This window comes from Salvelinus fontinalis, chromosome 16 (genome assembly GCF_029448725.1).
Source record: "Salvelinus fontinalis isolate EN_2023a chromosome 16, ASM2944872v1, whole genome shotgun sequence".
NCBI classification, from domain to species: domain Eukaryota; kingdom Metazoa; phylum Chordata; class Actinopteri; order Salmoniformes; family Salmonidae; genus Salvelinus; species Salvelinus fontinalis.
Window position 1 is genome coordinate 16,942,875 of NC_074680.1, and position 15,791 is coordinate 16,958,665.

General features: G+C 42.6%; 1 protein-coding gene across 1 annotated transcript in view; it reads left to right on the top strand.

Annotated features, from left to right (window-relative positions):
* Positions 1 to 10,412: 10,412 nt before the first annotated feature.
* The window catches only part of cep170ba (centrosomal protein 170Ba), a 50,287-nt gene continuing 44,908 nt past the window's right edge, over positions 10,413 to 15,791 (top strand). Inside the window, exons 1-2 of the mRNA XM_055864536.1 lie at positions 10,413 to 10,655; positions 13,804 to 13,941. Coding sequence (XP_055720511.1) covers positions 13,837 to 13,941 — 105 coding nt within the window. The 5' untranslated portion in view covers positions 10,413 to 10,655; positions 13,804 to 13,836. The remainder of the gene's footprint in view (positions 10,656 to 13,803; positions 13,942 to 15,791) is intronic.

Genomic DNA, 15,791 nt, shown 5'->3' on the forward strand with positions numbered 1-15,791 from the left:
TTTAGATATATCCCTGGGTGGCAGGTAGCCTAGCGGTTAGAGTGTTGGAACAGTAACCGAAAAGTTAGTAGCAAGGTGGAAAAATCTGCCGTTCTGCCCTTGTGCAAGGCAGTTAACCCACCTCACAACAACTGCTCCCCGGGGTTAAATGTGGAAGAGATTGGTTGTATGCATTCAGCTGTGCAACTGACTAGGTCTCCCGCTAAAGTTGGAAGTCTTCATGTAAGGTATACTGAAGGAGAACAAACCCTTAATGCCATTAGAGGCCATTTACATCCAGGAAGGAATGGAAGAGGGCTCCAAGAAAAGGCCTTTGGAATAAATAGGATGTGCTTTCCCTCCTCTCACACGGCTGCCTGCAAGGCCCTCAATGGCTAGAATAAAGTAGGGTGTGTTAAGATGTTGAGAGGAAGATTAAAATAAACTGGTGGTTGTAAATGACTGGGAGGACAGATTTCTTTGCTTTCGAAGTGAGCAGGGAAACAAAAGGGGGTTGCCCTGAGAGAGGTCACAACCTCAGAAAACCCAGATAAGGAAGGATAGGGATTAAATCTAACAATGGAGAAGAGTCTTTGGGTTTGGGGCAAGTTTGGTGTCAATGTGAGCTAGTCTGGACCCAGCTGTGATTAAACCAACTTCCAGGACTTATACCATGTACTCAGCCCTTGGTAGTTATGTTGCACCTGCATATGCTATGGAAAAGTAAATATAGTGATCTGGTTACTATGTTAAAGTAGTTGCAGGTGTTTACTACAGTAGCAACTGCAATTTTGAGACAGACATTTTCTACTTAGTCGTAGATCACCACCTAGCGGAGAGTAGCAGAACATCTTTGATAGGTAACTCAGACAACGTGATCGTCAGTACGTCCGGGTCATGGAATTTTCTAAATAAAAGTCCCCCACGTAATAGAAAAGTGTAACCTGCATTTATTAATGTATGAAAAATTCTCTAAACATTAACAATGATTCATATGTTTTCATATTTAAGTGACATTTGCTTTAATTTGGGGTTTTAAAACATGTTCCAAGGCCAAATAAATGCCCACCATGCAAATCACTGTATATGCATTACTTATTGGCTTACAGAGAATAAATTATTATTTTTGCCGATGGGACGTGGGGAGTATCAGTGGGGTCTGTAGAATCTATATGGCATAATTTCACATGGCTATAAATAATACAGAGTGTTGCTGGCCCTTTACAGTGGTCAAAACAGCTTAAAATGCGGTGCTTGGACACAATACGGTACAAATATAGCACTGTACAGGAAACCTTAATTTGTGCCAATGTAAAAGTGGGGTGGGGAGTACTCAGTAGGCTCTGTAGAATCTATATATGGTGTAATTTCACATGGCCATGAATAATACAGTGTTGCTGGCCTTTTACTCCGCCCAGTACATTGGCCACAATGCAAACCCTTACGAAAAAGATTGCAGTCAGAGTGTAGTATAACTGCAATATGCTGCAAATACTGCATCAAAATAGTTTTGTTTACTGCAGTAATTTTGCAGTTTAACTGCAGTTATTCTGCAACTACCGCTTCCAATATACCACAAGCGACTGCAGTTACTGCACTTTTACTGCAGTTTCAAAACTGCAATCTTTTTTTGAAAGGGAATCACTGTATACCGTTGCCCATGGCAAATAAGACCAAAATTTAGCCAATGTTTGCCGTCTTTGTACACTTTTTTATCTGTTCTGGCGACTGATTCACGATCTCTGTACACTGAGATATACAGTACCAGTCAAAAGTTTGGACACACTCATTCAAGGGTTTTTCTTTCTTTTTTACTATTTTCTACCTTGTAAAGACATCAAAACTATGAAATAACACATATGGGAACATGTAGTAACCAAAAACGTGTTAAACAAATCAAAATAGATTTTAGATTCTTCAAAGTAGCCACCCTTTGCCTTGATGACAGCTTTGCACACTTTTGGTGTTCCCTCAACCAGATTCATCAAGTGCAAACCAGATGGGATGGCCATGCTGGTTAAGCGTGCCTTGAATTCTAAATAAGTCACTCACAGTGTCACCAGCAAAGCATCCTCACACCATCACACCTCCATGCTTCACGGTGGGAACCACACATGCGAAGATCATCTGTTCACCTACTCGGTGTCTCACAAAGACACAGCAGTTAGAACCAAACATCTGAAATATGGACTCAGACCAAAGGACAGATTTCCACCGGTCTAATGTCCATTGCTCATGTTACTTGGCCCAAGCAAGTCTCTTCTTCTTATTGGTGTCCTTTAGTAGTGTTGCTTTGCAGCAATTCAACCATGAAGGCCTGATTCATGCAGTCTCCTCTGAACAATGTATTTGAGATGTGTCTGTTATTTGAACTCTGTGAAGCATTTATTTGGGCTGCAATTTCTTAGGATGGTAACTCTAATGAACTTATCCTCTGCAGCAGAGGTAACTCTGGCTCTTCCTTTCCTATGGCGGTTCTCATGAGAGCCAGTTTCATCATTACATTTACATTACATTTAAGTCATTTAGCAGACACTCTTATTCAGAGCGACTTACATAGCGCTTGATGGTTTTTCCGATTGCACTTGAAGAAACTTTCAAAGTTCTTGACATTTTCCGATTGACTGACCTTCATGTCTTAAAATAATGGACTGTCGTTTCACTTTGCTTAGTTGAGCGGTTCTTGCCATAATATGGACTTGGTCTTTTACCAAATAGGGTTATCTTCTGTATACCACCTCTACCTTTTCACAACAACTGATTGGCTCAAATGCATTAAGAAGGAAAGAAATTCCACAAATTAACTTTTAACAAGGCATACCGGTTAATTGACATGCATTCCAGGTGACTACCCCATCAAGCTGGTTGAGAGAAGGCCAAGAGTGTGCAAAGCTGTCATCAAGGCAAAGAGTTGCTACTTTGAAGAATCTCAAATATAAGATATATTTTAATTTGTTTAACACGTTTTTGGTTACTACATGATTCAACATGTGTTATTTCATAGTTGATGTCTTCACTATTATTATACAACGTAGAAAATAGTACAAAATAAAGACACACCCTGAAATGAGTAGTTGTGTCCAAACTTTTGACTGGTACTGTATATAATGCTTGACACAATGGCAGAAGAGGCACAGATGTTTGATGTGGTTCCTTGAGACATTGGATGTCTGGACTCGGGGTGTTGCCGACCTGGACATCTCTCGACCTGGACTGGACAGAGCAATGGTAAATGGTGGTGAATTTTTGGCCTTGGAGATGGTCGTTCGAAAGCCGCTGTGCTTCGGCCTTGGTCTTCGGCCTTGGTCTTGGCCATTTGGAGAAGTCTGTCAGGTTGTACGAGTTGCCTGTTTGTCTGCAGCCTGCACCGTGCCTGTAAGTGCTCCACAAAGCTGTCCCTGTAGTACGTGGCAAACTCCCACGTGGCTTGTGCATGACAGCTCTATGCCTTGGGGACCTTCAAGGGATTTCAGCATGCTGACCAGGAGGTCTACTTTGAGTGCGAAGCTCTGGAAGACCTTGGAATCGCCACCTCTGATGTCATGGGCATTGAGGATTGCAGCAATCTCACTCTGAGCCAGCTGGTGTGGTTGCCTGTACTGCATCTGCAAGACCTGCATGGCTGCAGTGTAGGGCTGCTGGTAGTGTCTACATGCTTGTGCTATCAGCCTGGCCTCATCCAGTGTCAGGTGCTCCATGAGGACCCTGTACTTGTAGTGTTCTGATAGTGCTGTATGAGGGTTCAAGAGGTAGTCCAGTGCCATCTTGAGGTCTGAACTCCCTTTCACTGTTGTGGGCTAGATTAGTTGCAGGTATGGTTGGAGCGGATAAGCTAGCTTAGGTACAGATGGGTTCATTAGTTGTACAGGCTGGGCTGGAGGTTGCTGAGGTACCAGTGCATGTGGAGCAGGATCAACTGGCTGAAAGGGTGCATCAAGTTCAGGAAGGTGGACTGGCTGAAGAGGTGCAGCAGGTCCAGGCAGGTAAGCTGGCTGGAGAGGTGCAGCAGGTAGTAGCTGATAAGCCAGCTGGAGAGGACCGGTCCATGGAAGATAAGCTAGCTGGGCAGGTGCAGTCCACATAAGCTAGCTGGGCAGGTGCAGTTGGTCATTTGAATAGGATCGAGCAGATGACTGAGGTTGGTAGGTGGACTGAGTTTGAGCAGCTGATGGCCGATACCCAGAATAGACCAGAGCGGTGGATGATGCAGACTGAGCCTGAGCTGCTGGTTGGAACAGCTGGTGGTTGGAACAGCTGGTGGTTGGAAGACTGGTCAGACAATGGCTGGTTCAGTGCGGTTAAAAGCATCCACGGGGTCGACCTCGCCAGGGCTTCCATTCCTGCCGAGGGGTATGTTAGCGGTAGAGGGACTGAGACATTGGCAGCAGTGTCCTTTGGGTCTAGCCATGAGCTGAGTGTTGGATAGTGGCAGTTCATTGTACTGGGTGTGTTGTGAGGTGGTTGAAGTAGTACTGTAGGGACCTGGACCTTCACTGAGCAGGCTTGATACAGAGGAATGGATTAGTACGGCCTGACCGAGCTGGGAGGCGGTGATCGGGGCACTCAGGTTGACTACCCTTGATATAATGTAGTCGAGGGTAGTGAACTCTCCTTGAAATTGTGGAGACAGCGGATGTTGGGGGCGGGGGGGGGCGCAGGCTCGGCCTGCCCTCCGATGGGCTGCAGCTTAATGGTGCTGGCACTCTGCACCTGTACTCCTCCTGCTGGGGAAGTCAGGTAAAACTGTGGGGGCTGGTTGGAGAGGTTGGGCATGTGCTGCCATGGGTTATTGTCGATGTTGTAGAGGTATCGGTATTCATCGGTTTCTGAGATCATGTCCTGGGATGGGATCTTCTGACGATGAGACTTTTGCTGTGTTTCTTTGCTCTTCCGCCATGTCACAGTAGGTGTGTTGCATCTGTCTTGAAGGACCAATGTAACTGAATGAAGGTTTAGGTGAGGGTGAAGGTGACGCCCATCTACTGTGGGACTCCGACTAGAGAGCAGACGGAAGCAGAGATGCCGTTTAAGAGTATGTAGTCAGAGGAGATAGGTGATCAGGGCATGGAACATGTCATTTAGATGGGTTGTATTACAATTTTGAATAGGCTTGATGTCTTGAACAGTGCCTTGACTCAGTAACCAGCTGGTTGGTTATGTAGGATAGGTAAGTATGGTTTGTCTAAAGAGGGGACAGAGAGTATAAACAATAACAATGCATAATTAATTGACTGTTCATGAGGCTAGCAACAGCAATATGCAAATGGCATGAGCATATGAATGGGTAAAGCTATACATAATATAGCAGTACTTAACAAACGGCATTGAGAGGGGTTGTGATAGCATGAAGCATGGTAGGCCGAAGCTAGAGCACGTTACATCATGAACAGTGGCTACGTAGAATGGCATGTGGCAAACTAACAAACGATAAATAAAGCTAATGAAATAATATTCAAGTAACAAGCAATGGCCATTAAAGCCGGGTTACAGAAGAGGGCTGCGGGCAGCTGAGCGTAAATGGAAGAAAAGTAAACTACAGGAGGCACTATCATCATTTCACTCCGTCCTCTCTACCTTCTGTTCCTCTGTATCCGCTGCTAAAGCCACTTTCAATCACTATACATTTCAAGCTTCTGCCTCTAACCCTAGGAAACTCTGTTCCACCTTTTACCGCTCAAACCTCCACCCCCCCTCTTGGCGGACGACAGTCAACCACTTTGAAAAGAAGGTTGACGACATCCACTCGTCATTCACTCAGCCTATTGAATCCACTGGTCCCACTCACAGAACTACGCCTTGGACTCTTTCTCTCCTCTCTCTCCAGATTAAATCCTGTGACTAGTGAGGTCCGGCCGCCCGACAACCTGCTCCCTTCTCGAGACCATTGAACGTGCGGTCTCTGACCAACTCTCTCGTTATCACTCTCAGAACGATCTGCTTGACACTAACCAGTCAGGCTTCAAGAAGGGTTACTCAACCGAGACTGCTCTTTTCTGTCACGGAGGCTCTCTGCGCTGCCAAAAAGGACTCTCTCTCCAATGTTCTAATCCTCCTAGATCTATCCGCTGCCTTTGACACCTTGAACAATCAGATCCTCCACTCCACCCTCTCAGGGCTGGGCATCTCAGGCTCTGCACGCTGTTGGATTGCATCCTACCTGGCAGGCCGCTCCTACCAGGTGCCTCAGGGCTTGGTTCTAGGCCCTCTCTTCTTCTATCTGTACACCAAGTCAATCGGCTCCGTCATATGCTCACATGGTCTTTCCGATCATTGCGATGGGGATGACACTCAGCTACTTTTCTCCTCCCCCCCCTTCTGACACCCAGGTGGGGACACGCATCTCAGCTAGGATGTCGGCTACACAACCTTAAGCTCAACAAGACGGAGCTGCTCTTCCTCCCGGGAAAGGCCTGCCTGCTCCAAGACCTCTCCATCACAGTTGACAACTCCACAGTGTCCCCCTTCCAGACTGCAAAGAACCTTGGCGTGACCCTGGGCAACACCTTGTCATTCTTTGCTAACATCAAAGCAGTGACTCGCTCCTGCAGGTTCATGCTCTACAACATCCGTAGAGTACGACCCTACCCCACACAGGAAGTGGAGTAAGTCCTAATCCAGGCACTTATCATCTCCCGTCTGGAATAAGGCAACTCGCTGTTGGCTGGCTTGTGCCATCAAACCCCTGCAATGTATCCAGAATGCTGCAGCCAGCTGGTTGTTCAACCTTCCCAAATGCTCACCCGCTTCTCCGCACACTCCACTGGCTTCCAGTCAAAGCTCGCATCACTACAAGACCATGGTACTTGCCTACATAGCAGCAAGAGGAACTGCCCCTCCCTACCTTCAGCCTCTGCTCAAACTCTATAACCCAACCTGAGTACTCAGTTCTGACACCTCTGGTCTCTTGGCCCTCCCACCCATACAGGAGGACAGCTCTAGCTCAGCCCAAGATCTTCTATGTCCTGGCACCCCAATGGTGGAACCAGCCTTCCCCTGAAGCTAGAAGAGCAGAGTCCCTGTCCATCTTCCGAAAACCTACCTCTTTAAAAAATCTTAAATAATCCCACAGCACTCCCCCTCATTACCTAAAAAAATGAAAAAAAGCCTTTAGTTAACAAAACACTCCCACTTGACTCTTCTCTCGCATTTGAAACTTTTACCTCTTACTTGCAGATAGTTACTTTGTTGAGATTTATTTTTTAAAAATCGTTTTACATACTATGACATGTGGTTGTCTCACCTATCTATCTTAAGATGAATGGACGAACTGGAAGTCGCTCTGGATAAAAGTTTCTGCTAAATGACTAAAAAGAAAATAATGATCATACAAAATTCAGCTGCACAAAAGGTGTGTGAACTATTAACATGTATTACCAGCTACATGTAACAAAGGAACAGACGGCCATTGACACCTTGAACAATCAGATCCTTGAACAATCAGATGTAACAAAGGAACAGATCAATAAACTCACAATGACTTACCCATAAAGCTTGTGGCGGCCATTAGCAGATGAAATCCCAAATAAACAAAACAGAGGTGAGGAAGTCCTGTTCTTAGTCCTTTTCTATGCAATATTGGATGTTGGTACTCACTGCTCACATTCAATGATGCATACTGGTTGTTGTTGGTGTGCTCAACTCTGTCTGGGTGAAGGAGCTGGATTGAAAGGAGGCACCCTCAATGGCTGCCCATATAAATACCTGGCTATAGAGCTATATAGAGGGCACACCTGCCACGAGTGCCCTCTGTCCTTACATGATCATAGAGTTGGGTAGAGGGCACACCTGCCACAAATGCCCTCTTCCCAATTCTTCACTGATCAGGGAATTCTGTATAGGTGTATTTCATTAGCTGATATCCTGAACCCTGATGTTGCATATAATTTGACATTTCTGTGTAACTGTTGATGATCAATTTGATTAATTAACGTCATTGTGATATTTGTTATGAATGAAGTATACCAAATGTAATCTCTCTTGACTTTTTTAATAAATATATTGTACTATGTTGTATAAATTCCAAAGTATACACCAGAAGGAAGATTATAAGATATTTGTATTTTACATTATAAGGTATTTTAGTGTGACAATGCACCCTATGACATAGTGCTGTATTTGAACCATATAGTGTCCATGCATCTATTTTAAGCTGTTTGACCATAGTAAAAGTCCAGCAACACTTGCTATGACCAAGCTTTTTGTTCAAACGAACCTGTTTTGTATTCTAGGGACTCTAATGACTGAACCCTGGTTTTGTGGACACAAAATTGCATCCTTGAACAATAGTAAATAAACAATAATCATACAATCAAAATAATCATTTATTTTGTTTAATTTTAATTGTATATACAGTACCAGTCAAAAGTTTGGACACACCTACTCATTCCAGGGTTTTTCTTTATAAAAAAAATAAAAATAATCTACATTGTAGAATAATAGTGAATACATCAAAACTATGAAATAACACATATGTATTCATGTAGCAACCAAAAAAAGTGTTAAAACAAATCAAAATATATCTTATATTTGAGATTCTTCAAAGTAGCCACCCTTTGCCTTGATGACAGCTTTGCACACTCTTGGCATTCTTTCAACCAGCTTCATGAGGTAGTCACCTGGAATGCATTTCAATTAATAGGTGTGCCTTGGAAAGAAATTCCACAAATTAACTTTTAACTTCGTAATGCGTTTGAGCCAATAATTTGTATTGTGACAAGGTAGGGGTGGTATACAGAATATAGCCCTATTTGGTAAAAGACCGTCCATATTATGGCAAGAACAGCTCGAATAAACAAAGAGAAATGACAATCCATCATTACTTTAAGACCTGAAGGTCAGTCAATCAGGAACATTTCAAGAACTTTGAAAGTTTATTCAAGTGCAGTCGCTAAAACAATCAAGTGCTATGATGAAACTGGCTCTCATGAGGACTCATGAGAATGAGGTGTGATTGTTTGGGGGTGCTTTGCTGGTGACACGGTCAGTGATTTATTTAGAATTCAAGGCACACTTAACTGGCATGGGTACCACAGCATTCTGCAGCGATACGCCATCCCATCTTGTTTGCGCTTAGTGAGACTATAATTTGTTTTCAACAAGACAATGACTCAACACACCTCCAGGCTGTGTAAGGGGTATTGGACCAAGAAGGAGAGTGATGGAGTGCTGCATCAGATGACCTGGCCTCCACAATCAACCGACAATCACCCGACCTTAACCCAATTGAGATGGTTTGGGATGAGTTGGATTGCAGAGTGAAGGAAAAGCAGCCAAGTGCTCAGTCCTTCAAGACTGTTGGAAAAGCATTCCAGATGATGCTGTCATCAAGGCAAAGGGTGGCTACTTTGAAGAATCTAAAATATATTTTGATTTGTTTAACACTTCTACATGATTCCATGTGTTATTTAATAGTTTTGATGTCTTAACTATTATTCTACAATGTAGAAAATAGTAAAAAAAATAAAGAAAAACACTGCAATGTGTCCAAACTTTTGACTGGTACTGTATATTTTTTTACCAGTAGGCTATTATTATGTTCTTGACATTAATATACTCTATAATATTCTATATTTTTACCAGGTAAGTCAGTTAAGAACAAATTCTTATTTACGATGACGGCCTAGAAACACTGGGTTAACTGCCTCGTTCAGGGGCAGAATGACAGAGTTTTGCCCTGTCATCTCGGGGATTCGATCTAGCAACCTTCAGTTACTGGCCCAACGCGCTAACCACTAGGCTACCTGCCGCCCCTTTAACTAATATAAAATAGTAGTTCTCTTTAGATTTTTCCCACATGTAGTTAGTTACCTTTGTTTAGTTTTTCATAATTGTAACATTATGCACTATGAAAAACTACAACAAAAAAATAATGATTTCGTATCATACAAATACATTTTACCACGGACTTTTATTTTGAAGGGAAAATCCTAAAACCGGAAGTCTTAATGTGGATAAGATCCAGCTAGTGTCGCTGCCGTTACGCTAATCAAAGTCATTGATGACGCTACTAAAGCATACATAGCGCATATAATAAAAATATTTTCCAGTCTTCTGTGGCTTGACAGTAAAAAGAACTCCACACCTGTCTACATTCTACATTGCATCCACCAGAAAGAACACTGTGCTGAAATCAACTGCATCTAGTAATTTAATAGGAATGCTGTCTCCATGTGGGCGAGTTATGAGATTACTGACCGTTTCTGAAACATAATTTCACAAAAACTGTTATTACAAAGTTATATTTACTTTGTTATTTATTACTTTGATGTGACATGATTTAATTCATTGTAAAAACATACTTTTTTCCATTCCCTACATTTTTGAGCGAAGTTGGACAAAACCCCATAATTGTGTGGTGCTTTTATTTAGCAACTTTAGATATTTCATTGCTCTTCTCTTTCGTTCGGGTGCTAAGCATTTGAGTTGACATGTGGGACTGACTAGTTGCGTCACTCGTCTAGAGAACGTTGATCCTTGTGCGTGGCGGTGGAAGTGTAATGTCAGTTTTCGTCGGCTTGTCAAATATTGAAGGGAGGGTGTGTTCGCCATTTACCTGGACTAACATTATTGCTTCTTGAAACTACTTTACTAAAGAAGAGGACAGATACAGCTGTAAATTATTATTTATTGTGTTAACGCTGGCTACTATTCTGGAGAAAGCAGAGTCCGGATTAAAGGTATGCTTGTGAAGGGGGAGTCGTGAACTAGTACTGTTTTTTTCTCGTTCGGGAAAACATTTCCTATTTCCTGTATGATGATGTTTAGCCTTTAATTTAAACAGGTAACTAACTAACCAGAGAGACAGGAGCTAACGGACCAGTAATCCCAACATTCTTTCGAAATAAGATAATTTAGCTACAATAGCTAGCTTGCTGAAAGGAGTCAGTCTGCTTGCAAACTCACCATAAAGTCAGTGTCAACTGCTGGCTAACGTTGCAACAAGTGTTGCTACAACCATTGTAACCTTCAGAATCGTTTGTTTTTGTAGCTTTCCACCTGGCCTAGCTTGTTTGACAAGTGAGTTGGCTAGACATGATGAATTGCATATGCAACATTTTCCAGATATGAATATGGGAATTATTGGTTAGTAAAGTGGCTGAGACTGATAGCAACTAGCTTACTAACATTACTACAGTACAAGCCATTGACCACAGATCATTCTGGTATTATAGCATAGCCATATCATGTTTAATTAGTTGCACCTCGTTCCAAACCAATGTTGAATGGTAGTTAATTTTAAGCAAACAGCAATTTAGGTTGGCTGCATGATTGAGCAGAATTGTAGACCTAAAATCAAAGGTGATCAGAACTGAGGAGTTAGCATAGTTAAGGTACCCGAACAAACAGCCTAACTTGATAAGACCTAGCTAGCTCTCAGAACCTTCTACTCAGTATGTAGGGTTTTCAGCCATTACATTCCCCCATACTTGGCTCCGTGTAAACCGACGCTGTGTTTTAACGTTTAGAAACGTCAATCGTCGCTTACGAAATGGTTTTCCAAACATATGCTGATATGCCCGTTTTCTTTCATGTCAGCTAGAAAGAATATTTCAAATAAGAGACTTACTGTAGCAGTTTTGCACAGATCCATAATGTGTTTAAATCCAGTTGACAAAATACACTTCCTCCCCAAAAACACACAGGTGTTCGGGTCATGCTAATTAGCACAGGTGGTCTTCTGTCTGTCTTCCATTAACAAGCGCTGTAACATGGAGATATGCCCGTCAAGGAACACTAACCCTATAAAAGGTGTGTAGTAATTTCACTTTTTTATTATTATTTCTCACCGATATGAAAAGAGACCCCAGCAAAATCGGGTTTTCATTTATCTGCATGTCCAGACCTTATATTTAGCCTTACATTGAGTGAGGAGTGTTTAAACATTTTCTTTTCAGGACAGGCTACAGATTAAATAAATTATGATGAACTTCATAGGGCGGTGAAAGTGCACGGAATGAGCTTGATGCTCCTTTCCAATAACTGTCGAGGTTCTTGTTCTGCTGACATGGTGGTCGATGCTAGAATGCTGTTTGACAAATAAAAATATTCTCTTAACCATAATAATCTCTTCAAGTAGACTAACCTACCTGCAGAGCCTACCCGCACTGTATCTGCAAGCTGTTGGCTGTAGTGAAAGTGCTAAAACCAGAGTAGGTACATTTGTTATTTAATGCAACAGTTTGTGATAACTCTTGGTAGAGTTGAAAATGGAAACACACTGAACATTAGATTTGTATTTGTTGCAAGAAAACGTAAGTGGATACCAAATGCTGTGTGCACTACATCGTCATGCACTGATTTTTATCCACAACGCGTCAGTTTGGTGGAAACACCACTCGTGGGAAAATGCACATATTTTCTTTCACATCAAATCAAAGTTTATTTTTCACGTGCGCCGAATACAACAGGTGTAGACCTTACAGTGAAATGCTTACTTACAGGCTCTAACCAATAGTGCAAAAAAGGTATTAGGTGAACAATAGGTAGGTAAAGAAATAAAACGACAGTAAAAAGACAGGCTACATACAGTAGCGAGGCTACATACAGACACCGGTTAGTCAGGCTGATTGAGGTAGTGTGTACATGTAGATATGGTTAAATTGACTATGCATATATGATGAACAGAGAGTAGCAGTAGCGTAAAAGGGGGGGGGGGGGTGGTGGGTGGCAGGACACAATGCAGATAGCCCGGTTAGCCAATATGTGGGAGCACTGGTTGGTTGGCCCAAATGAGGTAGTATGTACATGAATGTATAGTTAAAGTGCATATATGATAAACAGAGAGTAGCAGCAGGGTAAAAGCGGGGTTTGGGGGGGGCACAATGCAAATAGTCTGGGTAGCCATTTGATTAGCTGTTCAGGAGACTTATGGCTTGGGGGTAAAAACTGTTGAGAAGCCTTTTTGTCCTAGACTTGGCACTCCGGTACCGCTTGCCATGCGGTAGTAGAGTGAACAGTCTATGACTGGGGTGGTTGGGGTCTTTGACAATTTTTAGGGCCTTCCTCTGACTCTGCCTGGTGTAGAGGTCCTGGATGGCAGGCAGCTTAGCCCCAGTGATGTACTGGGCCGTACGCACTACCTTCTGTAGTGCCTTGCGGTCGGAGTCCGAGCAGTTGCCGTACCAGGCAGTGACGCAACCAGTCAGGATGCTCTCAATATTGCAGCTGTAGAACCTTTTGAGGATCTGAGGACCCATGCCAAATCTTTTTAGTTTCCTGAGGGGGAATAGGCTTTGTCGTGCCCTCTTCACAACTGTCTTGGTGTGTTTGGACCATGTTAGTTTGTTGGTGATGTGGACACCAAGGAACTTGAAGCTCTCAACCTGCTCCACTACAGCCCCGCCGATGAGAATGGTTGCGTGCTCGGTCCTCCTTTTCCTGTAGTCCACAATCATCTCCTTAGTCTTGGTTACGTTGAGGGATAGGTTGTTATTCTGGCACCACCCAGCCAGGTCTCTGACCTCCTCCCTATAGGCTGTCTCGTCGTTGTTGGTGATCAGGCCTACCACTGTTGTGTCGTTTTTTTCTTTATGCGGATTTTAGAATTTTCACATGCAAGTCTGTCACCAATTGGATAGAAACCTAGCTAGTAAGACTCGATCACATTTTTTGTATTAATGGGAATACTTGGGATAATATTTCCTAAACAAAAAGTAGTTTTATATCTTAATTCCTGGTGATTCCAAATCTGCCAAAATGTTTTTCCTGTATCAGCTGTGTGTTAATAGATCTGAAAAGATTAATTGAGTTGTTAGTGAATGTGGTGACAACAAGAATCTACTGCGCTACATGTTGTCTAATATCAAGTCTTCTCGCCCCTCCCAGGATGCTAAGAAGGCTCTGAGTCGGGGCTCCAAGATGAGTGTGACGTCATGGTTCCTGGTCAGCAGCTCAGGCACAAGACACCGGTTGCCACCGGAGATGATCTTTGTGGGCCGGGAGGAGTGCGAGCTCATGCTGCAGGTGTGTACGACATCAAGATTCCCTAAAAACACGGCACTTCCATACAGCTACTACCAGAACTGGCTTTTTCGTAGCAGGTTAGGAGAATTAGCTTAAGGTTAGGAAAAGGGTTAGGATTAGCAAAAATGCTCTCCTAACCTGCTATGAAAAGTCACTTCCAGTCGTAGCTGTATGGAGGTGGTGTGTTTTTAGGGAGTACCGAATGACATCCGCAGCACCTTCTGTTTAGACACCACATGCCATCAACCTGTCAACTGCCCATCCACCCTCTAGTGAAAGGATGACGCCTATATTAGGGTCCTGACTCAAGGAAAGCAAGTTTTATTAATGTACGAAAGATCTGTGGGAGTTGACCTGTGTGTATATGAGAGGTGTTTATTTGTGCACGTGTGTGTTTTAAGAGCAGTGCCTGCTGGGAGAATTGCCTCCCGCAAATGTCAAAGCAAAATGCAACTGACACATTCCACCCTGCTATTTTTCTCCATGTTTTCTGGTTCTAATAACTGTTTGGAATCATTTGCTAGTTTCTTTCTGTGTACTTCTCGCTCTTGCCTTCTAGCTCTTGCCACTGGAAAAAAGAACGCTGCCTTCAAAATAGTTTATACGCTTTCCTCAGTCTGTGGTTTGCTCAACATGCCCAGTCCACCACATCTGCTTGTAGAATTGAAAAGTTGCTCTTGTCCACATTCAGGCATCACTGGCTCCAGCAAAACCTCAGCCTCTCCTATTGGAAATGATGCTTACTTATAATCTCTCTTTAAGTGTGCATGCTTTCTGGTCTGGCATGTGCTACAGCCCAAGCATATTTCAGTCTTGTCCCTTTTTGGCATTGTACAGTCTTTTGTTTTTGTATTTGCAGCACAATGTAAAATGACAATACCCACAAAAACCAACGTTTGGTGGCTGTCTGTAATGTGAGCATTCCGTTTGGCTTTTTGACAGATGTGGAACTGGAGCCATTTCAAATGAAAGTTGTTTAGCGTTTTGATGTTGTCTCTTTGTAAAAGTCTGTCTGAACAGTATGTGCCTCTACAAGCCCAACAAGTAGGCCATGAAGTCTTTAGAGAAACTGTATTCGTCACTCTGCAACGGCTTTGGGGTGCCAGAGGTCGCATTCGTCTCAGATAAGATAAATGGACATTCCTCTGGGAAAGTGGGGTGATGTTGTAACTGAGTGGTGTTTTATTTATTATTTGAGACCAGACCTTTTTTTTTTGTCAAGGGCAATTCCATGGTAATGGTATTTTCACTTAAAATGTTTGCTAAACTAAAAATATTGATTTGAAAATGTAACAATACATACAACTTTATGCACAAGTAACACTTTCAACAATTTACACAGAAAATTTTACAAAATCACATTTACTGGAAGAACTGTGCAGGTGCAAATTTTGGTAAAAGAATTTTGGTAAAATCCCCACATTTCACCACAACTTTTTTTTACATCATTTGGATGATGCAAGGTTGCCACTTTACAAAATAGTATGCATTACAATTTTTTTTACCACAGAGAATCAGATAAATGTAGGCTACAGTCTTTCTATTGGCTTATTTGCATATTCAAGCCTGTCTCAAAATACAACACTCCCCTTTTTTAAGGCTCTCCTGGGGGATGGTTAAACACCCTTGGTAGCCTATAACATATTGCACCATTAGGCTACAATTTAAACCAAATACTTTTTGTTTTTATAAAATAATTCTCTCCATGGCTTAACAGTAATGGCGTCCCATCATCAAAGAAATATATGGTTCAAAACAGACTCTTGGACCACTGATCCAAAATTCATACAACCACTGCATATAAAAAAAATAATTCAAAAGCAAGGAGGCTGATTGATGCAACCGATCAG